The 16623-nt window shown below is 38.9% G+C and overlaps 1 protein-coding gene and 5 non-coding genes across 7 annotated transcripts; 3 read left to right on the top strand and 3 right to left on the bottom strand.

Annotated features, from left to right (window-relative positions):
• Nucleotides 1–517: 517 nt before the first annotated feature.
• Nucleotides 518–15637, bottom strand: appl2 (adaptor protein, phosphotyrosine interaction, PH domain and leucine zipper containing 2). 2 transcript variants are annotated; one of them, XM_077569191.1, is made up of 21 exons: nt 15490–15637; nt 13557–13655; nt 13362–13421; nt 13204–13275; nt 11739–11826; nt 10919–10960; nt 10776–10834; nt 10534–10680; nt 10326–10408; nt 10048–10200; nt 8640–8828; nt 8503–8545; nt 8291–8347; nt 8109–8203; nt 6289–6444; nt 6082–6134; nt 5802–5976; nt 4536–4572; nt 4286–4453; nt 4163–4210; nt 518–2027 (listed from the first exon to the last, which is right to left on the bottom strand). In XM_077569191.1, exons 1-21 carry the CDS (start codon nt 15544–15546, stop codon nt 1896–1898), a joined length of 2013 nt encoding a protein of 670 aa, XP_077425317.1. In that variant the 5' UTR covers nt 15547–15637; the 3' UTR covers nt 518–1895. The 2 variants fall into 2 exon arrangements, with proteins under 2 accessions (XP_077425317.1, XP_077425316.1); XM_077569190.1 differs by having other exon boundaries at nt 10776–10960.
• Nucleotides 2709–2780, bottom strand: trnag-ucc (transfer RNA glycine (anticodon UCC)). Its single transcript has one exon. It is a non-coding gene; the product is annotated as a tRNA-Gly (tRNA).
• On the top strand, nt 3002–3073 carry trnag-ucc (transfer RNA glycine (anticodon UCC)). The gene has a single exon. It is a non-coding gene; the product is annotated as a tRNA-Gly (tRNA).
• trnag-ucc (transfer RNA glycine (anticodon UCC)) lies at nt 7515–7586 on the bottom strand. Its single transcript has one exon. It is a non-coding gene; the product is annotated as a tRNA-Gly (tRNA).
• trnan-guu (transfer RNA asparagine (anticodon GUU)) lies at nt 8890–8963 on the top strand. The gene has a single exon. It is a non-coding gene; the product is annotated as a tRNA-Asn (tRNA).
• trnan-guu (transfer RNA asparagine (anticodon GUU)) lies at nt 9769–9842 on the top strand. The gene has a single exon. It is a non-coding gene; the product is annotated as a tRNA-Asn (tRNA).
• Nucleotides 15638–16623: the final 986 nt, after the last annotated feature.

Consider the following 16623-nt stretch of genomic DNA (forward strand, 5'->3'; position numbering starts at 1 on the left):
AAAAAACGCTTACATGGTCGTTAAAAATCCCCCATGATTCAATTGCAAATCATTGTTAAAAGTACTGATGTTAAAATAATGGCTTCCTTTGCTAATTAAAATGTATTTATAATAGTTAAATTAAGATTTCCAGCATATGAACATTATTACCTTTCATGTTATTGTAGAATTAATATCTGTTTGTACAGCTTAATGCATGTTCAAGTCAAAACTTTTTGTCTTTTTAATTACATTTGGAATAAATTGCTTTGTTGGTTCTGTCCGCTATCATGATTGTGTGATGTCAACTAAGAGAGTATTTAAGAATATATTTAATTATTGGGAGATTTTTTTTTAAAGCGTTTCAAAAGAAAGATCGTTTGAATGTCAATTAAGGCCTTATTTATGCATTTATGGATCCAACGCCTTGAATGACTTTTGAATGATGTGCGAGACGATCACGTGAGAGCATGTCAAATCCAGTCAACCCAAAAGCAAATCCAGTCATCCCAAAAGCAAATCCAGTCATCCCAAAAGCAACTGATCTTGTTTTTAATCTGTCAACAGCATACAGGAGCTGACATACAGATCATGTTCTACAAAAGAAAACAAACAACAAACAGGATATTACATCACAATCCAAATGTTTTCATTTCCTGGAGGTCTCATGCAAGCCAACTGTCGTCATGTCTAACGACGCAAGGATGGAATGTTGAATTAATTCATTAGTGCAATCTGAAGCCGTTCAAAGTTTAGTTTGACAACGCAGATGTAACCCTTTTTTTCGTGTGCAAAATATACATGAGTGAAGAATTTCAAGTACAGCGGTACCTTGACCTGAAGTCTTACACATTTTTCGTGGTCTTTTTCTCTTTTTTTTCATCGTGTTGCAAATAAAGCAGCTAAATGAAGCGGACAGTCGCCGATGCACTTTCCTCTGTTAATTGAGCAGGACAAAATACAAAATGAGAAGACTCGCATGGAGCTGCTGCGGGCCATGACTCCAGCTCACGCGCAGACTAACCCAACTCCCGAAGTCACTCATCAGGCCACGCAACCTTCAAGGCACACATCCAACACACAAATACAACGTGACATACATTAATTAACTCATTCACTGCCATTGACGGCTATAGACGTAAAAAAATCATTTGAACTATTTCTATTAGTCAATGGCAGTGAATGAGTTAAATTTCATTTAAAAAAAAAAACTGTTCATTGTTTTTCGTATTTATGGAACGGATTAATGGCATTTCAATTCATTTCAATGGGAAAAATGATTTGATTTTTGAGTAAATGGAATGAATTAAACTCATATGTCAAGGTACCACTGTAGTAAAATGTACATACAAGCAAGAAACAACATGAGTATTAAGTAAAAAATAAATGTAAACCTACGCAAAGGACTCGTCATCATTTGTTAACAAATTGAGTTTATCAAGACACAATGAGTTTTGATGGATGCTATGCCAAATGGTACCACCAGGGGGTGCACAGCATCTTGGATCCTGAAGGAGTGCAATGTGCCTCCTGTACACTGGGTGGCAGTGTTTCTACTGTGGTCTGCTGTTGAGGTGCTTCAATCAAGACCATCCAGAAATGTCAATTTTGTATATACATTTGGTACGTTGTCGTTGTACGTCAGCACCCTCTAGTGGTATGCAAATAATCAAACCGCGCATAACATTAGTGTCTTTTTTTGAATCCAGTATAGTACATTTTTAGTTTATATAACTTTTGAGTGCAATCAATTTTCATGTCAATATGAGTCTAAACTGGATCGAACCAGAACATTGCAGCTTTTAGCGAACAGGACCGATTGGGGTGACATGTACAGTCATGCCAAACAAATAAAAGAGATCAATAAGGTAACACCTGGAAAGTATGATGTTGAGGTTCCAGCAATGTTTTTTGGACTAGGCCTCCGACTCCAGGTCCTCGAGTCCGTCACCGTCGGGCGTGTCGCTGCTCTCGGCGTCCAGCAGCAGAAATTTTCCGTCATTGGTGAGCGGCATGTTCTTCATCAGCTGGGCCAGAGCCGCCGGGTCCTGGCAACAACATCAAACGTGACACATGGCACTGATGGACAGGTCATCCTTTTTACATGTACGCAACATGGCTTTTGTTTTGAATTATAATTCATTTTTTATTTCGTTTTGACTTGATTTTTTTAAATTCAGTTAGTTTAGAGCATATTTGTTGGATACGGAAGAGGATTAGGGCCAGTGAAGAGAGAGGAAAAACGTTTGGCAGGATTCTCACTTTATTTTCAGAATTAGTGCCTCTATTATTCTCACTTTGAAGTCAGAATTCCGAGAATAAAGTCAGAATTTTGACTTTAATCTCAGATTTCTGACTTCATTCTCAGAAAGTCCGAATTCGGACTTTATTTTCAGAATTCTCAAAAGTGAGAATTCTGAGAATAAAGTCCGAATTTTTATTTAAAAGTGAGAATTCTCACTTTAATCTCAGGAATTGTCACAATTCTCACTTTAAAGTCAGAATTCTGAGATTAAAGTGAGAATTCTCACTTTAATCTTAAAATTCCGAGATAAAAAGTCAGAATCCTGCCAAACTTTATTTTTCTCTCTTCACTGGCTCTTATGTTTGGAATTATGTTTTTTTAAAATGTTTTTTTAAAGCTCAAATAATTTTAGTATTCTTTTTTTTTTCTTTTATACATGGAGTATTTGATATATATAAAAAAAAGGCAGGGGTCAATAAAGTTTTGCGTTGGCCGGGAATCGAACCCGGGTCAACTGCTTGGAAGGCAGCTATGCTCACCACTATACCACCAACGCGCTGAATGAATTTGTAGAAAGTTTGGAAGAGGGGAAGTCTGGAGTTGCTTTCTTTACGTGGATGAGAGGGAGAAAATCCTCATGACGTGGCAACTCCCAAATGCATGCTATGACTTGGAGGCGGGGGAGGGGGAGGGGGAGGGGGGGGGGAGGGGGAGGGCTCGTGATGACGACGCCAGCAGTTCAACACTTTTACTGCATTCCAGCTGTGTTTTCGCAGAGCGTTGGTGGTATAGTGGTGAGCATAGCTGCCTTCCAAGCAGTTGACCCGGGTTCGATTCCCGGCCAACGCAAACATTTCTTTTTTGTTTTATTAGTTCCCTCAGTCAAGTTTTGGTTTTTCACATTCTTTTGTCTTATTTTAAATGGCAGAATTACGCAAACGAGTACTAAACTGCAAGTATTCAGTAATCTGTAATTGCAGTAGATTAACTGTGTTCCCTGTGAATTAATGCACTTCTTATAAGGTATAAAAGTTATGACATTTGTTGAAAAATAATTAGAAAATGACCTTGGGGGGGCGGGGGGTTGAAGATAGGCAATTCAATTACAATTTTGAGGGAGGGGGGAAAAAAATTACAGTTACAGTGTTTTCCAAAATTGCTCAGCCTTAGTTTTTAATAAGGGAAAATAGTAGCACATCATTAAAAAAAAAAACTAGTGGAGGCATGGTTTTCAGCATAATCATTTCCTTGTAGACACTTTAAGGCCCATTTTTATTTCTTGGCTTTTAGTTCAGTTTGAATTGTGTGGTCCTTGGGGTCCTCTCGTGTCTTTTTGGTTTGTTTGTTTGTTTTTATTATATTTATATATTTATATATTTTTTATTTTAATGTATTATTTGTTTTTAAAATATTTTAAATCTTTTTTTAACTTTAATTGTATTATAGTATTCAATTGACTGATTTTTTTTTTTTTAGTTGGTTTTCCTAGATTTTATGTGTATGATATTGGATCTCAATGTGCAGAACTTTGGAAACGCTTGTTTATAAAATGTGCTATAGAAATAAAGTGGACTGGATTAAAAAAGAAATACAGTGGTACCTCGGAGTTTGAACACAATTCGTTCCTGTGAAATGTTCAAAGTCCGAAACATTTTTTCCCATAGGAAATAATGTTTATGCAATTAATCTGTTCCCAAGCTCCAAAAACAGAAAATTCCACAAATAAAGATATTTCAAAGTTTAAGAATACCTAGTTTTAGGTGAGCAGTCCAAATAACAGATAAGTTAACGATGTTGTCTGAAATGATGAATTTCTGGTCTGGGCCGCAGAAATAAGTATCAATTGACATTGATTAAAAGTGACATGGACTAGAGGTGGGTGCGCTAGATTGTGCCAATGCATTATTCATTGGAGATGAACGGTCGTCACAAACTCACCTTCTTTGCCTCCGTGATGTCCTTAGCCAAACTCATGGTGTAGCATATCTGCAGTCATATCACAACATGATATTTGAGCAAGATATTATGTTTAGCATTCAAATGGCGTAACTAAAGTGTCACCTTCTCTCCCTCTGTGTTGCTCTCAAAGACAAATGCAGTAAAGGAGGGCTCGCCCCCTTCGTCGTTGTCTCCGCCGCCGCCGCTCCAGGCGCGGCCCTCCACCACCAAGCCCATCAGTCTGCTGTTCTCCTGGTGGGCGGCAAACTGGCACACCTCCCCCAGCTGGAACTGGAAAGAAGACCCAACAATGATGTCATGGCACCGTCCACAACACGCTTGAAAGAAAACGCCAACTCGGCATTTTACTTACACTTATTCTTGTGACTTGAGTCTGCGGGTCGATCAGCCTATTAAGTGGTACAAAGAAAAAGAAGAAATGTGAGCTTTGGACTATATTCCACTCAATATGTGATACAACAAGGTACCAATGTAGATTAAACCATTTGAATGATTTTTCAATTCTAGAAAATATTCATTTTCATTAAACGTGGCCTTGAATGTCAAATATGTGAATTATTTTTTGATAAATTTAATTCTTGACAAATTTACTTTTTTTTTATTATTATAAAGGTCAGCCAAGTACTGGATAATGAAAAATAAGTAATTTTATTTCAGTATATTATAAACATTAGAATTCTTGAAAGCGCTTATTTTTACTTTTTAAAGGTATTTGAATTTGATTTGAGTTTTTTTTAGTGCTTTCAAATCTTGAAAAAAAATGTTTTTAATTGTGAAGTAGTTGAATTTGTATCCCTGTATTTTTTTTAACTTTAAATTCTTGAGCACTTATTTTTATTATGTTAATTGAATGTATGTAACACTTTTGTGTCCCTTCTTCTTAATTCTTCATTCTTATGAAACTTTTTGACAGCCTTTTTTTAATGCAAGGTAATTCAAGTTTTTAAATGTTTTTGGTGTGATTTAAATTGCACAACTTATTATTTTTTGTAATTTTAAGGAACTTTTACAAAGTGTTTTTGCATGCTTTAAGTTGTTTAAAAAATTATGGTAATGTGGTTTTTATTTGCTTTATATAAATTTTTATTCATTTAAGATTTTGTGGAGGAATTTGCTTCCTTTATTTTTTAATTTAGAACATTTCTGCTACAGTCAAACGCCATTTTCTATTATTTTATGTGACAAAACTTGAAATGACTACACAACTGTTTTCTCATCCATTGTGAGTTGTTTGGCGTCATAGCTCTACCTAGTGCGTGAATTGGAAAATTACACTTCCAAGTTGTTATGATAAGAAAATGTTTGTTTTTTTAATTATCTAAATTGATCCAAGCATCATTATTCAGAGCATATTTTCTCATTGCAGAGCATTAATGTTAATACCGCACTCTCTCTTTAAGGCCATGGTGAAGGTCATCTTTACAGATGGAAGCAGATATATATATAGCCAACCAACCATCAATGCTCCGTGAGTAGTTTTTGCCAATTTTTTAAGAGTGCATTCAAATATTGGAGGATTACGTTTTCGGTACTGCTGAAAAAGAGTTACATCACATTCATGTCTTTAGCATCTGCCGCATGAATGTTTCTCTGCACGCAATTTGATTGGGTTCTTTACCTTAGATTGCTGCTGGTCACCATCAGGTGCGACTCTGTGGTCCTGAAGATGTTGTGGATGGCCCGGGCGGCAAGCACCTGCCTCATGGCCTCGTAGATCACCTCCTGGTTGTCGCCGCAGCGCACCGCCATGGAGCCCAGGAAGCGCACGGCGAACACCTGCTGCAACAAGGAGTCTGCGTGCACCCCCCAGAAAGGAAAACTCAGGCAGGCTTGTGTACAGGAAGTGAACCAGAAAAAAGATCAACAATTACGTGACAGTGAAACCTGAAAATGTTTACCATCGCTTCCGTGGGAACACTCGTCATCCGTTTCGCCAAATGGATTTGTGCGCCTGCCAGGAAGGAAAAACATCATGATTGCGGCTCTTCACTCACCCATTAGGAGGCATCTTGGCCTCCTGGAAATGACATAATAAGCCAGCAAGAGTCCAACATGCAGGAAATTAGTCAACCTCCTCCTTGTTTATCAAACGAGCGAGCACTCACTTCCCGTCCAACCTGTTCTGGTCCTGGAATTCAGAGGCCGGCAGCACGATATCGAACTGGATGGGCGTCCCGGGGGCGATCAGGTCTTCCGGCTCCAGACCGGCTCCGGACTTCTGGGATGCGGTGCTGGTGGAGTACACGCCCCCTGGCTTGGCCCTGCAATTGAACGCATCATTTTGGCGTCAAATCATGCAGCCAAGACTTCATTAGGAGGTCTTAAAAATGTGTGTAAAAATAAGTAAACCTCCCATTCCTACTTGTCTTACAGGCATGTATTTGGTCTATCATTGAGAATTGAGATTGAGAATGGGCTGGGACACCACGGTTCAAAAAATTCACTGTTTCCAAACCCTGACAACATTGCATCAGTGGTAATGATTGTTTATAAGAGTTAGCATGCCTAAAATCGGTGACGTTACTATAAAGTCTCGACCCGAGCAGAGAACAAGCTAACTAAGCGAACTAGCTAGCTAACTAGCATGGCTAACATCAGCTCATTTCCACTCTGTGGGGTAGATGCCACGGACTTCCGACTTTGTTTCCGGCCACTGCTGGCCGCGTTCCAACATACTCGCGCCCCGCTCCTGCGACCCCTAACCGTGCGCTCCCGCCGCCAACTCTCTGAAATGCTTTGGACAAAACTGAGACAGACACACTCGCACCCGTCGACGGGAACGCGCAACCGAGGGGCACAAAGGCGGAAGCGCAAGAACTGGACACGAAAAAAAAAAAGCTGATGTGTGAAAACCAGGAAGTCGGAAGTCCCGCCTCCTCTGTGGCATATACCCCGTTACTTCACAAACTAGCAGAAATATAGCGACTCATTTTCTGCAGTACTTTTACTGTTGATAATTTGATTTTATTTGACAAAAAACTAACTTATTTACTTTATTTTTGTGCTTAGCAAACTGTGTGCATTAAATAGAAAAAAAGTTATGATTTAATTTCCTCTTTTGCTCATCCAGTACTGAGCAGTCAGATGGTTTCTTATTTGCACTTCAATTCTCCTCTTTACCATAATTATCACTCTTATTTTCTTTGCCTTCTGTGGTAATATCCCCAAAGAACCACAAGAAAATAAATAAAACATGTGAAGACACTATTTGAAGTTTATGAGTTGTGATCAAATGTGTCTTTAAACAATTTTTACATCTAGAATAAGAAAATAGATTTGTGATGTTTAATCCAGAAAAAGATATCAAGCAAAAGAGGGGGGAAAATATATCTGCGTTGGCCGGGAATCGAACCCGGGTCAACTGCTTGGAAGGCAGCTATGCTCACCACTATACCACCAACGCTGTGGGAAAGCTTGTGGAATGTTCCACAGAAGGGGAGGGAAGTCCCGTTTTTAAAGCTGGGCGTGTACTAGCTGGATTTTAAACAGAGCAGGACCGAAAATCAAAGTTCATCATAAAGTTCAGCTCCAATGAAGTTGGCTCATTGTGTAAAACGTAAATAAAAATATAGAATATACTGATTTGAAAATACTTATATTCAGTTGATTACACTACAAAGCCAAGATAATGTTCACAATTATAAAACAGTTTTTTTGCAAATACTCTCATTTTGAATCATTATATTTATGCTTCTATTTTTCTTTACGCTTTTTTTTGTCAGACCTTATTTTTAAAATGTCATTTTCGTGGTCATGGTAATGGTACTGGTCCTTTTTTTTTCTTCTAATTGGCCCAATGAAAAATATTAAGAACAAATGATACACGGATTTAACTGTTTTTGAAAATTGGAAACAAAAAAACAAAAAAAGTTATAGCCATTATGTTGGTAGTATGCAGCGGAAAAGGGTCCAGATATCAACAGACCTGTCAGGGTCTGGTGAGCCTTCCTGCCTCTTTTCAAAGCTGGTGACGGGGGTGACAGCCTGGATGGCGGTTTGGTTCAATCGGATGGCCACAGCCTGGCGACAACAGAGGCCAAAATGTGGAAGGACATCAAAACACAGAAATGCCATGGACAACATGCTGGAGTGGATGTTGCAGTCTACCTCGGGGTTGTCGGTCAAGTAGATCTGTCTGGAGATGTTGTTCACAGTGCAAATCCACTGAGGAGGAAATACGACAAATGACAATTGCACTTCCACGAGATCATCTCTTCATTGTACTACTTCATGGAACACCTCCATATTGATTATCGGTATTCGTGTATTAACATTACCAACACAGAAACAGCAATGAAAATGAGATGCTTGGTTCTTACTTCTTCATATTCCTTCTTGCTCTCCGCTTGTAGAATCATTGACCTGACGGCAACAAAAACAGAACAATAAACGTGTGTGTGTGTTGGGTTGTGAATCCATAGCATGGCCACTATCGTGCGATGATGAACATGCGTACGCTTTTCCAGAAGGGGAAGTGATTTGGAAACAGTAGTGTCTGTCCTCGCACTCGACGGCCATGACGGAGCTGTTGTCCAGGTCCAGCACCATGCCCCCCGCCACAGCCCCCCTCGGCTGGCACATGAGGTTGCCCCCCTGCGTGAAGAAGTACAGGCGGTCCCATGCTGTGGTCACCAGGCCGGTTTTACTGGAGACAGATCAGGTTTGAGATATGGTTCAGTCAAGTGGAGTCTAAATGAGCAGAACGCGTTTCTGTGGCGCAATCGGTTAGCGCGTTCGGCTGTTAACCGAAAGGTTGGTGGTTCGAGCCCACCAAGGGACGTTTACTTGACTTGGCAGCAGGGGTTTAGAATTTAAATTTAAACTCCACATTTATGAGTTTAGCTCATAAATGTGGATGCTATTAAGGTTATCCTGTGTGTGAACTCCAAGCACAAAAATCAACCACACTTCTTCAGAATAGAATTGTACTTTGAAAGACGTAGTTAGTTCACTTAACCTATGAGAGCAATACATGAAGCCCCACTTTCTCATACAGGGATTAAGACTCGTTCTAGATTAACTAGATTAAGAGCTAATGAATACACAATCACTCGCACGCACGCACGCACACACACATAATCACCCACATGTGAAAAAAAAAGAAAAAATATTTTTAAGAAAAAAGGAGAGCAATGATGATGGCATGTCAAATCGGTAAAATTACAGAATGAACAATACTGAGCTCTCCAGAAAAAAAAAAGAATAAAAAAAAAAAAAAACTAGTTCTAGATTAATTGACATTTTAGTCCAGAATTTATTGGAATGTCTTTTTAGTCCTAGTTTTGAGTTAAATAATCTTCTGTTTTGAAGAAAGACTAGCGCTAATCTAAATCTAAATTAAGATTTAAATTAAATTTGGCTCGGGCCAGGTTTAACTTTAACAGAGACCCATAGACAAGTGTCAGTCTTCTTTCCAAGCGTCCGTGAGTCATCCGAGTGTGTGCGACGAAATTGAACCACATGCTGCCTTTTAGGTTCGACCTCAAAAGTACTGTCACTTAAAGTATTCGTTAGCATGCAATTATGGCTTTTGGACACTGTCAGCTCATTCAGATTTAAGAACACAACCATACTGAAGTCAACAAGTCTCTGTGGCGCAATTGGTTAGCGCGTTCGGCTGTTAACCGAAAGGTTGGTGGTTCGAGCCCACCCAGGGACGTGTTTGTGTTTTAATGGCAAGGCCTTTGGATCTAATTTACAGGCACCTTCTTTTTCTTTTGAGCAGGCTCAATACAATGCAGGACGCCTCCGCGGCTCTAACCGATAGTGAGAACTGCTGAAGTGCCTTTGGGCAAGGAAGTGCACAAAAGCATACTTTTTGGTTTTATAAACACTCCCGTGGACATGCACTGAATGATCCTTACTTCCTGATGTTAAGGAAGCCCGCCTTCTGGATGAGCGTGCGATTGACGGGCTCGGTGTCCTTGTCGAGTATGTAGATGGAGTCGTCGACGGACAGGAGCTCCTTCTGCGACACGCGCATAGCCTCCGCCTCCACATCCAGTTGAGCCTGGATGCTAAACAGAACACACATTTCAGAGCCAAACCCAATAAGCAACTTGAGCCACGATGACGAGTAGGGCTTGGGTTTAAAAAAAAATCTAATAATTGGTTGATGCCAGCTCTAATGACGGGTCTTTACTTTTGTGTCATGTTAGACACAGAGGAGAGAAAGTTGTCCAACTTCTTTGACACCAACTCGAGGCCTTTCTTGAAGAAGATGACCTAAGAAAGGAAAGAGTGAGCACAACCGACTCTTGTTACGTTTTTAGTTTTGTTTTTAATTCTTCCAAACAACAGCTCAGAATATTCCCAGACAAACTATTTACAATTCATCCATGCTCGACTACCTGTGCCTGTGTATAGCCAAGCATGGGTTCCAACATGGCCACCCTCTTGCGGTACCGCAGGGCATTGAGGGCACAGTAATACTGCAGCGATGCCTGGTGCTGCTTCCTGCGAGTGTACGCCACCTCTTTCACCAGGTCGGCCTTCAGCTGTTCACAAAGGGGGATTTATTGCCTTTATTTGGCTTGCAAATGAGAGAACTGCGGGCCCATTAGAGATTAATAGAGGAAGGGTGAAACGGTACCTTTTCATTCTCCCTCTTTTTGGGTAAGCGGCTGTACTTGACCATGGAGGCCTCATGCTCTGCATAAGAAGATGATATCAATGAGGCGTAAACGAGAGATGAATGATAAAGTGCACATTTTTGGATGGGATTTGTAAACTTGCCATCGGTGGCGATGCCATATATTTCCTTCAGCGTGCTGATCTCTGCAAAATACCCAAAGTTACTTCACAATGTCCACGTTGGAGAGGAATAGGAGGCAAAATAGAAGGCTACTTTAATGTGATTTGATAATGGTACAACCAGCTGGACAGTGGTTTATGGAAAGATCCTGATTGGAGATACAAAATGGGAAACACATGACACGGACGGTTTGTAATTTACTCAAGAAATTAAAAAGAAAATGAAAAGCTTTCAGATTTTGGAGTGAATATGATAATTTTTGTTCCTAATTGTCTAAAAAGTGCTGCTAAGATAAAATGGTTGACCTCTAGTACTGAGACGTTTGTCAATAGAGTGGTAATATGTTAATAAAAAATAAATAAATACATTTTAAGGCCAACTAGTCAGATGCCTCAATGGGCTGCCACGAATACAGAAAGTAGTTCAAGATGAAATTCAATTTTGATGTGGCTCCATCTCAAGAGGAACAGTTGTAAATTTTAAACTATGACCTTTCCAAAAGTATTGGAAATGTTACATATATTTTATTTATTTTCATACAGGAAGTGAAAATGGAAGAAAATCAGGAGGAATCCACACCAGCTTTTAATTTCGGGGGGTAAATTTCTAATGGATATTTGAGTGCGCATTGTGGACCAAAACTCGGTCCACAATTGTCCTAAATGTCTTGCTAAGATGACCAAAAAAAGAAAGATAAGACTCATTGATTAACAGCTGTATTCCAAGAATTGTCCATGTGGTGTTTCATGCAAATTAACGTTATGAGCGCGCGTGTGTGTGTGTATGTGTGCGTGTGTGTACCCGTAAGTTCTTTTTCTCTGAACTGGATCAAGGGGAAGACCATGGTGTCCGCCATCTGATTGGCGAGCTCCAAGTGCAGCGAGTTCAGCTGGATGACGTTGAACACATCGTGCAGAAAATGATGTGAAGGATAAGAACACACGCACGCATAAAGGCAGGCAAACATGACAAGACCCATCGAGGCCAAACATCTCGAAGGAGTCAACTCGACACAAAAAAAAAGTTTGTTATAATAACAACTTTGCAAAAGCTTCCTGCACTGCATATACAACATTAACTTTCATGCCGCCATTAATCCTCTGCGCTTATCTAAAAGCAGGCACTCTATCAATGTAGCAAAGGCTAAAGTTCACCAGATTAGCTGCAGTGGTGGCACTAATTGAAGCTTACAAATGACCCTGCGCACGCTGTGTTAGCATGTTATATGCGTGTGCACTAACACACAAAAAAAAAACACAAACCCTTTTCCCCAAACAGAAAGTCAACCAGATGAGCGACACTTTTGATGTCCATATCAATAAGGACTTATGTCAATTTAGTTTGATCCCTTTGACAAAGGTAAAAGGATGGAGTGAGGTTTCCAAAGCTAGCAAGTTGAGTGGTTATTTAAGAGTTAGTGCTACCTTTCTATATGGCTGAGGGACAATCTTTGATTTAAATGTTAACAAGTTAAGCTTTGGCTATGGCCTTTGATTAGCCTTATGGTGTTTTTGTTTGTTTGCCTGCTAATAATAATGGTAAATAATTGCTTCTTTTTTTTTAAGAGTAATTTTTTGTTATCTTCTAGTTATTTAACTCATTCACTGCCATTGACAGCTATAAACGTCAAAAATTGATTTTAAATATTTCTATTAGTTGAACATTTTTTCTACTTTTGTTAACAAGGGTATGAAAACCTAGGAAAAAAAATATGGTAAATATAGAACAGATATAAAATGATTAATCATGAGTTAACTAGTGAAGTCATGCGATTAATTACTATTACAAATTTTAATCGCTTGACGCCAGAAATTTTAAATCTTTTCTTTTTTTTTAATTCATTCACTGCCATTGACAGCTATAAACGTCAAAAATTCATTTGAACTATTCCTATTAGTTTAACGTTTTTTTCTACTTTTGTTAACAAGAGTATGAAAACCTAGAATTTTTTTATTGTACATTTAAAACAGATACAAAATGTGTGATTAATCGTTAGTTAACTATTGAAGTCATGCGATTAATTACTATTAAAAATTTTAAATGCCTGTCGCCCATAATATTTAATCTTTTTTTAAATGATTTTATTGCAGTGAATGAGTTAAAATGCTTTAAATTTTTAAAAATAATTAATATATTTTACCATCCAAAACTCCTATCAAAATGTTTTTTAAATAATAAAAAAATAAAATAATTAATGAGACTAAGAAGAAACAGGATGGATTGTTAATGCAAAGTTAATCTTGTGTATTTCGTAAACTGGTCTCACCTCCTCCACTGTTTTGGCAAAGTTCTGCAGCGTGGAGACGACTTCTTCATCACCTTTGCCGAGGGCAAAATTCTAAAACCGAGAAATAAAGAGTTTGACACAATCACATTTATTACATCCAATTGGATTTTGTGCCCATTATGGTCTACAGTACTTACTTTCTTTTCATAGGCAAGAAGCTGCCGCGAGAGCTGCTCTGTGGCCAAACCCATCTCACTCTTTTTAAGGGGAGTAAACAAAGACACAAAGTATCACCGATTATCAGTTCATATAATTGTTGCAACAGTTCTTGCATTCCATCTTATTAGATTGGATGTACACAATGTTGTGACTAGGCCGCTGAACGTCGGTACCTGAGCTCCGAAGACGCGCTGCATGGACTGCAGCAGCTGGTTGGTGTAATCGGTGAGGTTCCCCGCATCCTCCTCGAACACACTGAGCAAGGAACGAGTCTGTGGGGGTTAGAAAAAATATTTTACAAGTGGGCGCCTTATTAGGTACGATTTGATTTATCCATTTCACAACATGTTGGATTGTAGTTATAACATAACTTGTCCCTCGTCAGGCTCAAGGGTGAGCTGGCCTGGAGCCTAATGAGGACAAGAGGTACAGAAAATAGATGGACGGCTCTGGAAAGGTGAGAGGGCAAAAACAATGAGATAGGTGGCACTCATTGCATAGAATGGTGTTGGTGACTTTCCTGCAGGTGTGCAAAGCAAAAGCGACAGGGTGTGTATTTAAACGGGTATGACGAGACAAAACAAAGAGCAACACACCCATGGGTCAAAGTCTCTTTACGTTAGTGAGCAAGGAGATCAAGAAGATCAAGGAAACCTACAAATAACTATATATGAGGTCTGTCAGAAGTTTCAAGACTGGTAAACTCACACATGTATTCATTGATTTATCATTTACTTTGTATTTATTTATAACATTAAATACATAGCTGATTGGATTATTGTAAAGCTTACTTACCTAATATGTAACTACTTGGCATTACGTACACATTTTCAGTTCAACTCCAAGAATGACCTGACCTGCTCTTTTAACTTCCATTCTTTGACAACAACATGAAAAGTGTAAGAGGAGAAATGAGCCTGCAGCATGAGTTGCACTTAAGAAAACCATTAAGAGTCCCGAGAAACCCCCTGCATGACTAAAGCATTACATGTGCATAATAATAACAGCGTGAGGCCTAAGATACAATTACCACAGGGATGTTATGATCAGCTCCCTTCTCCCCTTCCGTCCCCAGTGTTCCACCCCACCACGCGGCTGGAGGTGGGGTGGGCGCCCTTACTACTCCACTGTCCGGACCGTCTCCGGCACCGATTCCTGGGTACGGGAGTCCCCGGGATTTGGGGGTCGGGGTTGTGGTGGGTGGCAGGTGTGCGTGGGGGGCTGAGGTCTGTGGATCTCACTCTGCTTCATCTAACGTTCCTTCCTTTCTTTAGTCTTTCCTTTTGTCTCTTGAGGTCTCCCTATTTTGTTGGAATTGAGATGTTTCTGGGGTTGGTGAAAAATTCTGGTTTGTAACACTGTGGGTAGTAGGTGGTGTCTGGTCGGTGCTGGATTTCACTTTTCTTTCTTTTCTTGAATCCTTCCTCGGGGTCTCTTGACAACTTCATGACTGTAGCGGGATTCTGAAGTATTCGATTTAGGTTAGGGGTATGGGATTTTTAATAGGTTTTAGGTGAATTAATGAGCACAAACTCACACACACACACACACATTCACGCATATATTCACTCACAAAAAAATATTACCGAATGAACAATGCTGAGCTCTCTCCCCAAAAATTAAAACACACACACACACACACACACACACATTATTGATAACCAGTGACAGCACCTTATGACGTATTTGGCTGAAACAGTAAAGGAAACAGTTGGATTCTCAGAAGCAAAATAAAGCTAGTTTGGCACCAATGAGACCAATAAAATGCAGCAATAATACTGTTTTTGTGGTTGAGTTATTACACATCATTACGTGGGATTCGCACGTTAGCCTTCACTCAACCAACAACGGGCAGAATGACACACTACATATTTGCTACGGCAAATGCACGGAGGAATGTCATTTAGAGCAAAAAGGGTGATTATGGGATGTTTTATATCGCTATTGTAACCGAGTGACAACAGGGTGCTGTCATTAGCTAGTGGAGACAGACTACAAAACAGGAGCAGCCCTTGCTAGTTAGCTAACTAGCATCGTTCATTATTGTTGGACATCTTGTGGCGTATGTTAGACAAACAGCTGATTAAAAAAAAAACACAGGCTTACCTGAGGACTGTCAAGCAAAGCGTCCTCCAGGAGCAGTTTGTGGTGTACGGCCGGCATCTTGAGAACAGCGGCGAAGTGACGAATAACGAAGGGCTTGAATTATTAAACACGTTGGACTCGATTTCCCAGAGTTCTCTGCGTGGGTGAGCCGGAAATAAACGTGCTTGTCCGCGATGTCAAGAGAGCCTGTCAACTGTGTCAACGTTTTTTTAGATTTAACAATCTGTCACCAACATACATAAACAACAAACGTGAGAAAAATAATAATGATGATACTAATAATAATAAAAATAATGATAATAATAATAATAATAATAATAATAATAATAATAATAATAATATTTTTTAAGGAGAAGAAGCAAATAGCGCAAAAATGCGTATTTGAAAATAATAATAATAATAATGATAATAATAATAATAATAATAATAAGATAAAATAAACAAATAATTGGATACTGACACTTTTTTATTTAATGTTATTTTATTTTATAATAAATAAATAAATAAATAACATTTCTATAAAATAAATTGGATACCGACGTTAACATTACTTGCTGCGATGACACTTTTTATTTTAATTTATTGTATTTAATTTTAATTAAAAAAATACAATACAATAAAATAAAAATTCGATAAAATAAATTGCATACTGACGTTAACATTACTTGCTGTAATGACGCTTTTTATTTTCATTTATTGTATTTAATTAATTTTTTTTTTAAATGCAATAAAATAAAAAATTCAAATTAAAATAAATTGGATACTGACGTTAACATTACCTGCTGCGATGACACTTGACTTGACGCTGTGAGAAGCCCTGTCCAAACTGTGCGCGGCCGTCATTTTTGCGATCTTCTATTTTCTTGGCGCATGCAAAACAAAAAACAAACAAAAAACTTCTTGATACAGGCGCAGGTGGAGGAATCGCGGCTCGACTATTTTCCCCTGTGACCTGTCTGTGACGTCATCCGCAGAAAAAAATCCACGCACGCACAATTTTGATTCGTACTCACAAGAAAAAAATTCACACAGACACATTTTGGACACGCAAACATACGAAACATTACAATTACGTATATGAATCGTTTATCACGGATACGCCTTTTTGACAATGATCTTACTCCAAATGAATTA

The sequence above is a fragment of the Vanacampus margaritifer genome, chromosome 6, assembly GCF_051991255.1.
Source record: "Vanacampus margaritifer isolate UIUO_Vmar chromosome 6, RoL_Vmar_1.0, whole genome shotgun sequence".
Taxonomy (NCBI): domain Eukaryota; kingdom Metazoa; phylum Chordata; class Actinopteri; order Syngnathiformes; family Syngnathidae; genus Vanacampus; species Vanacampus margaritifer.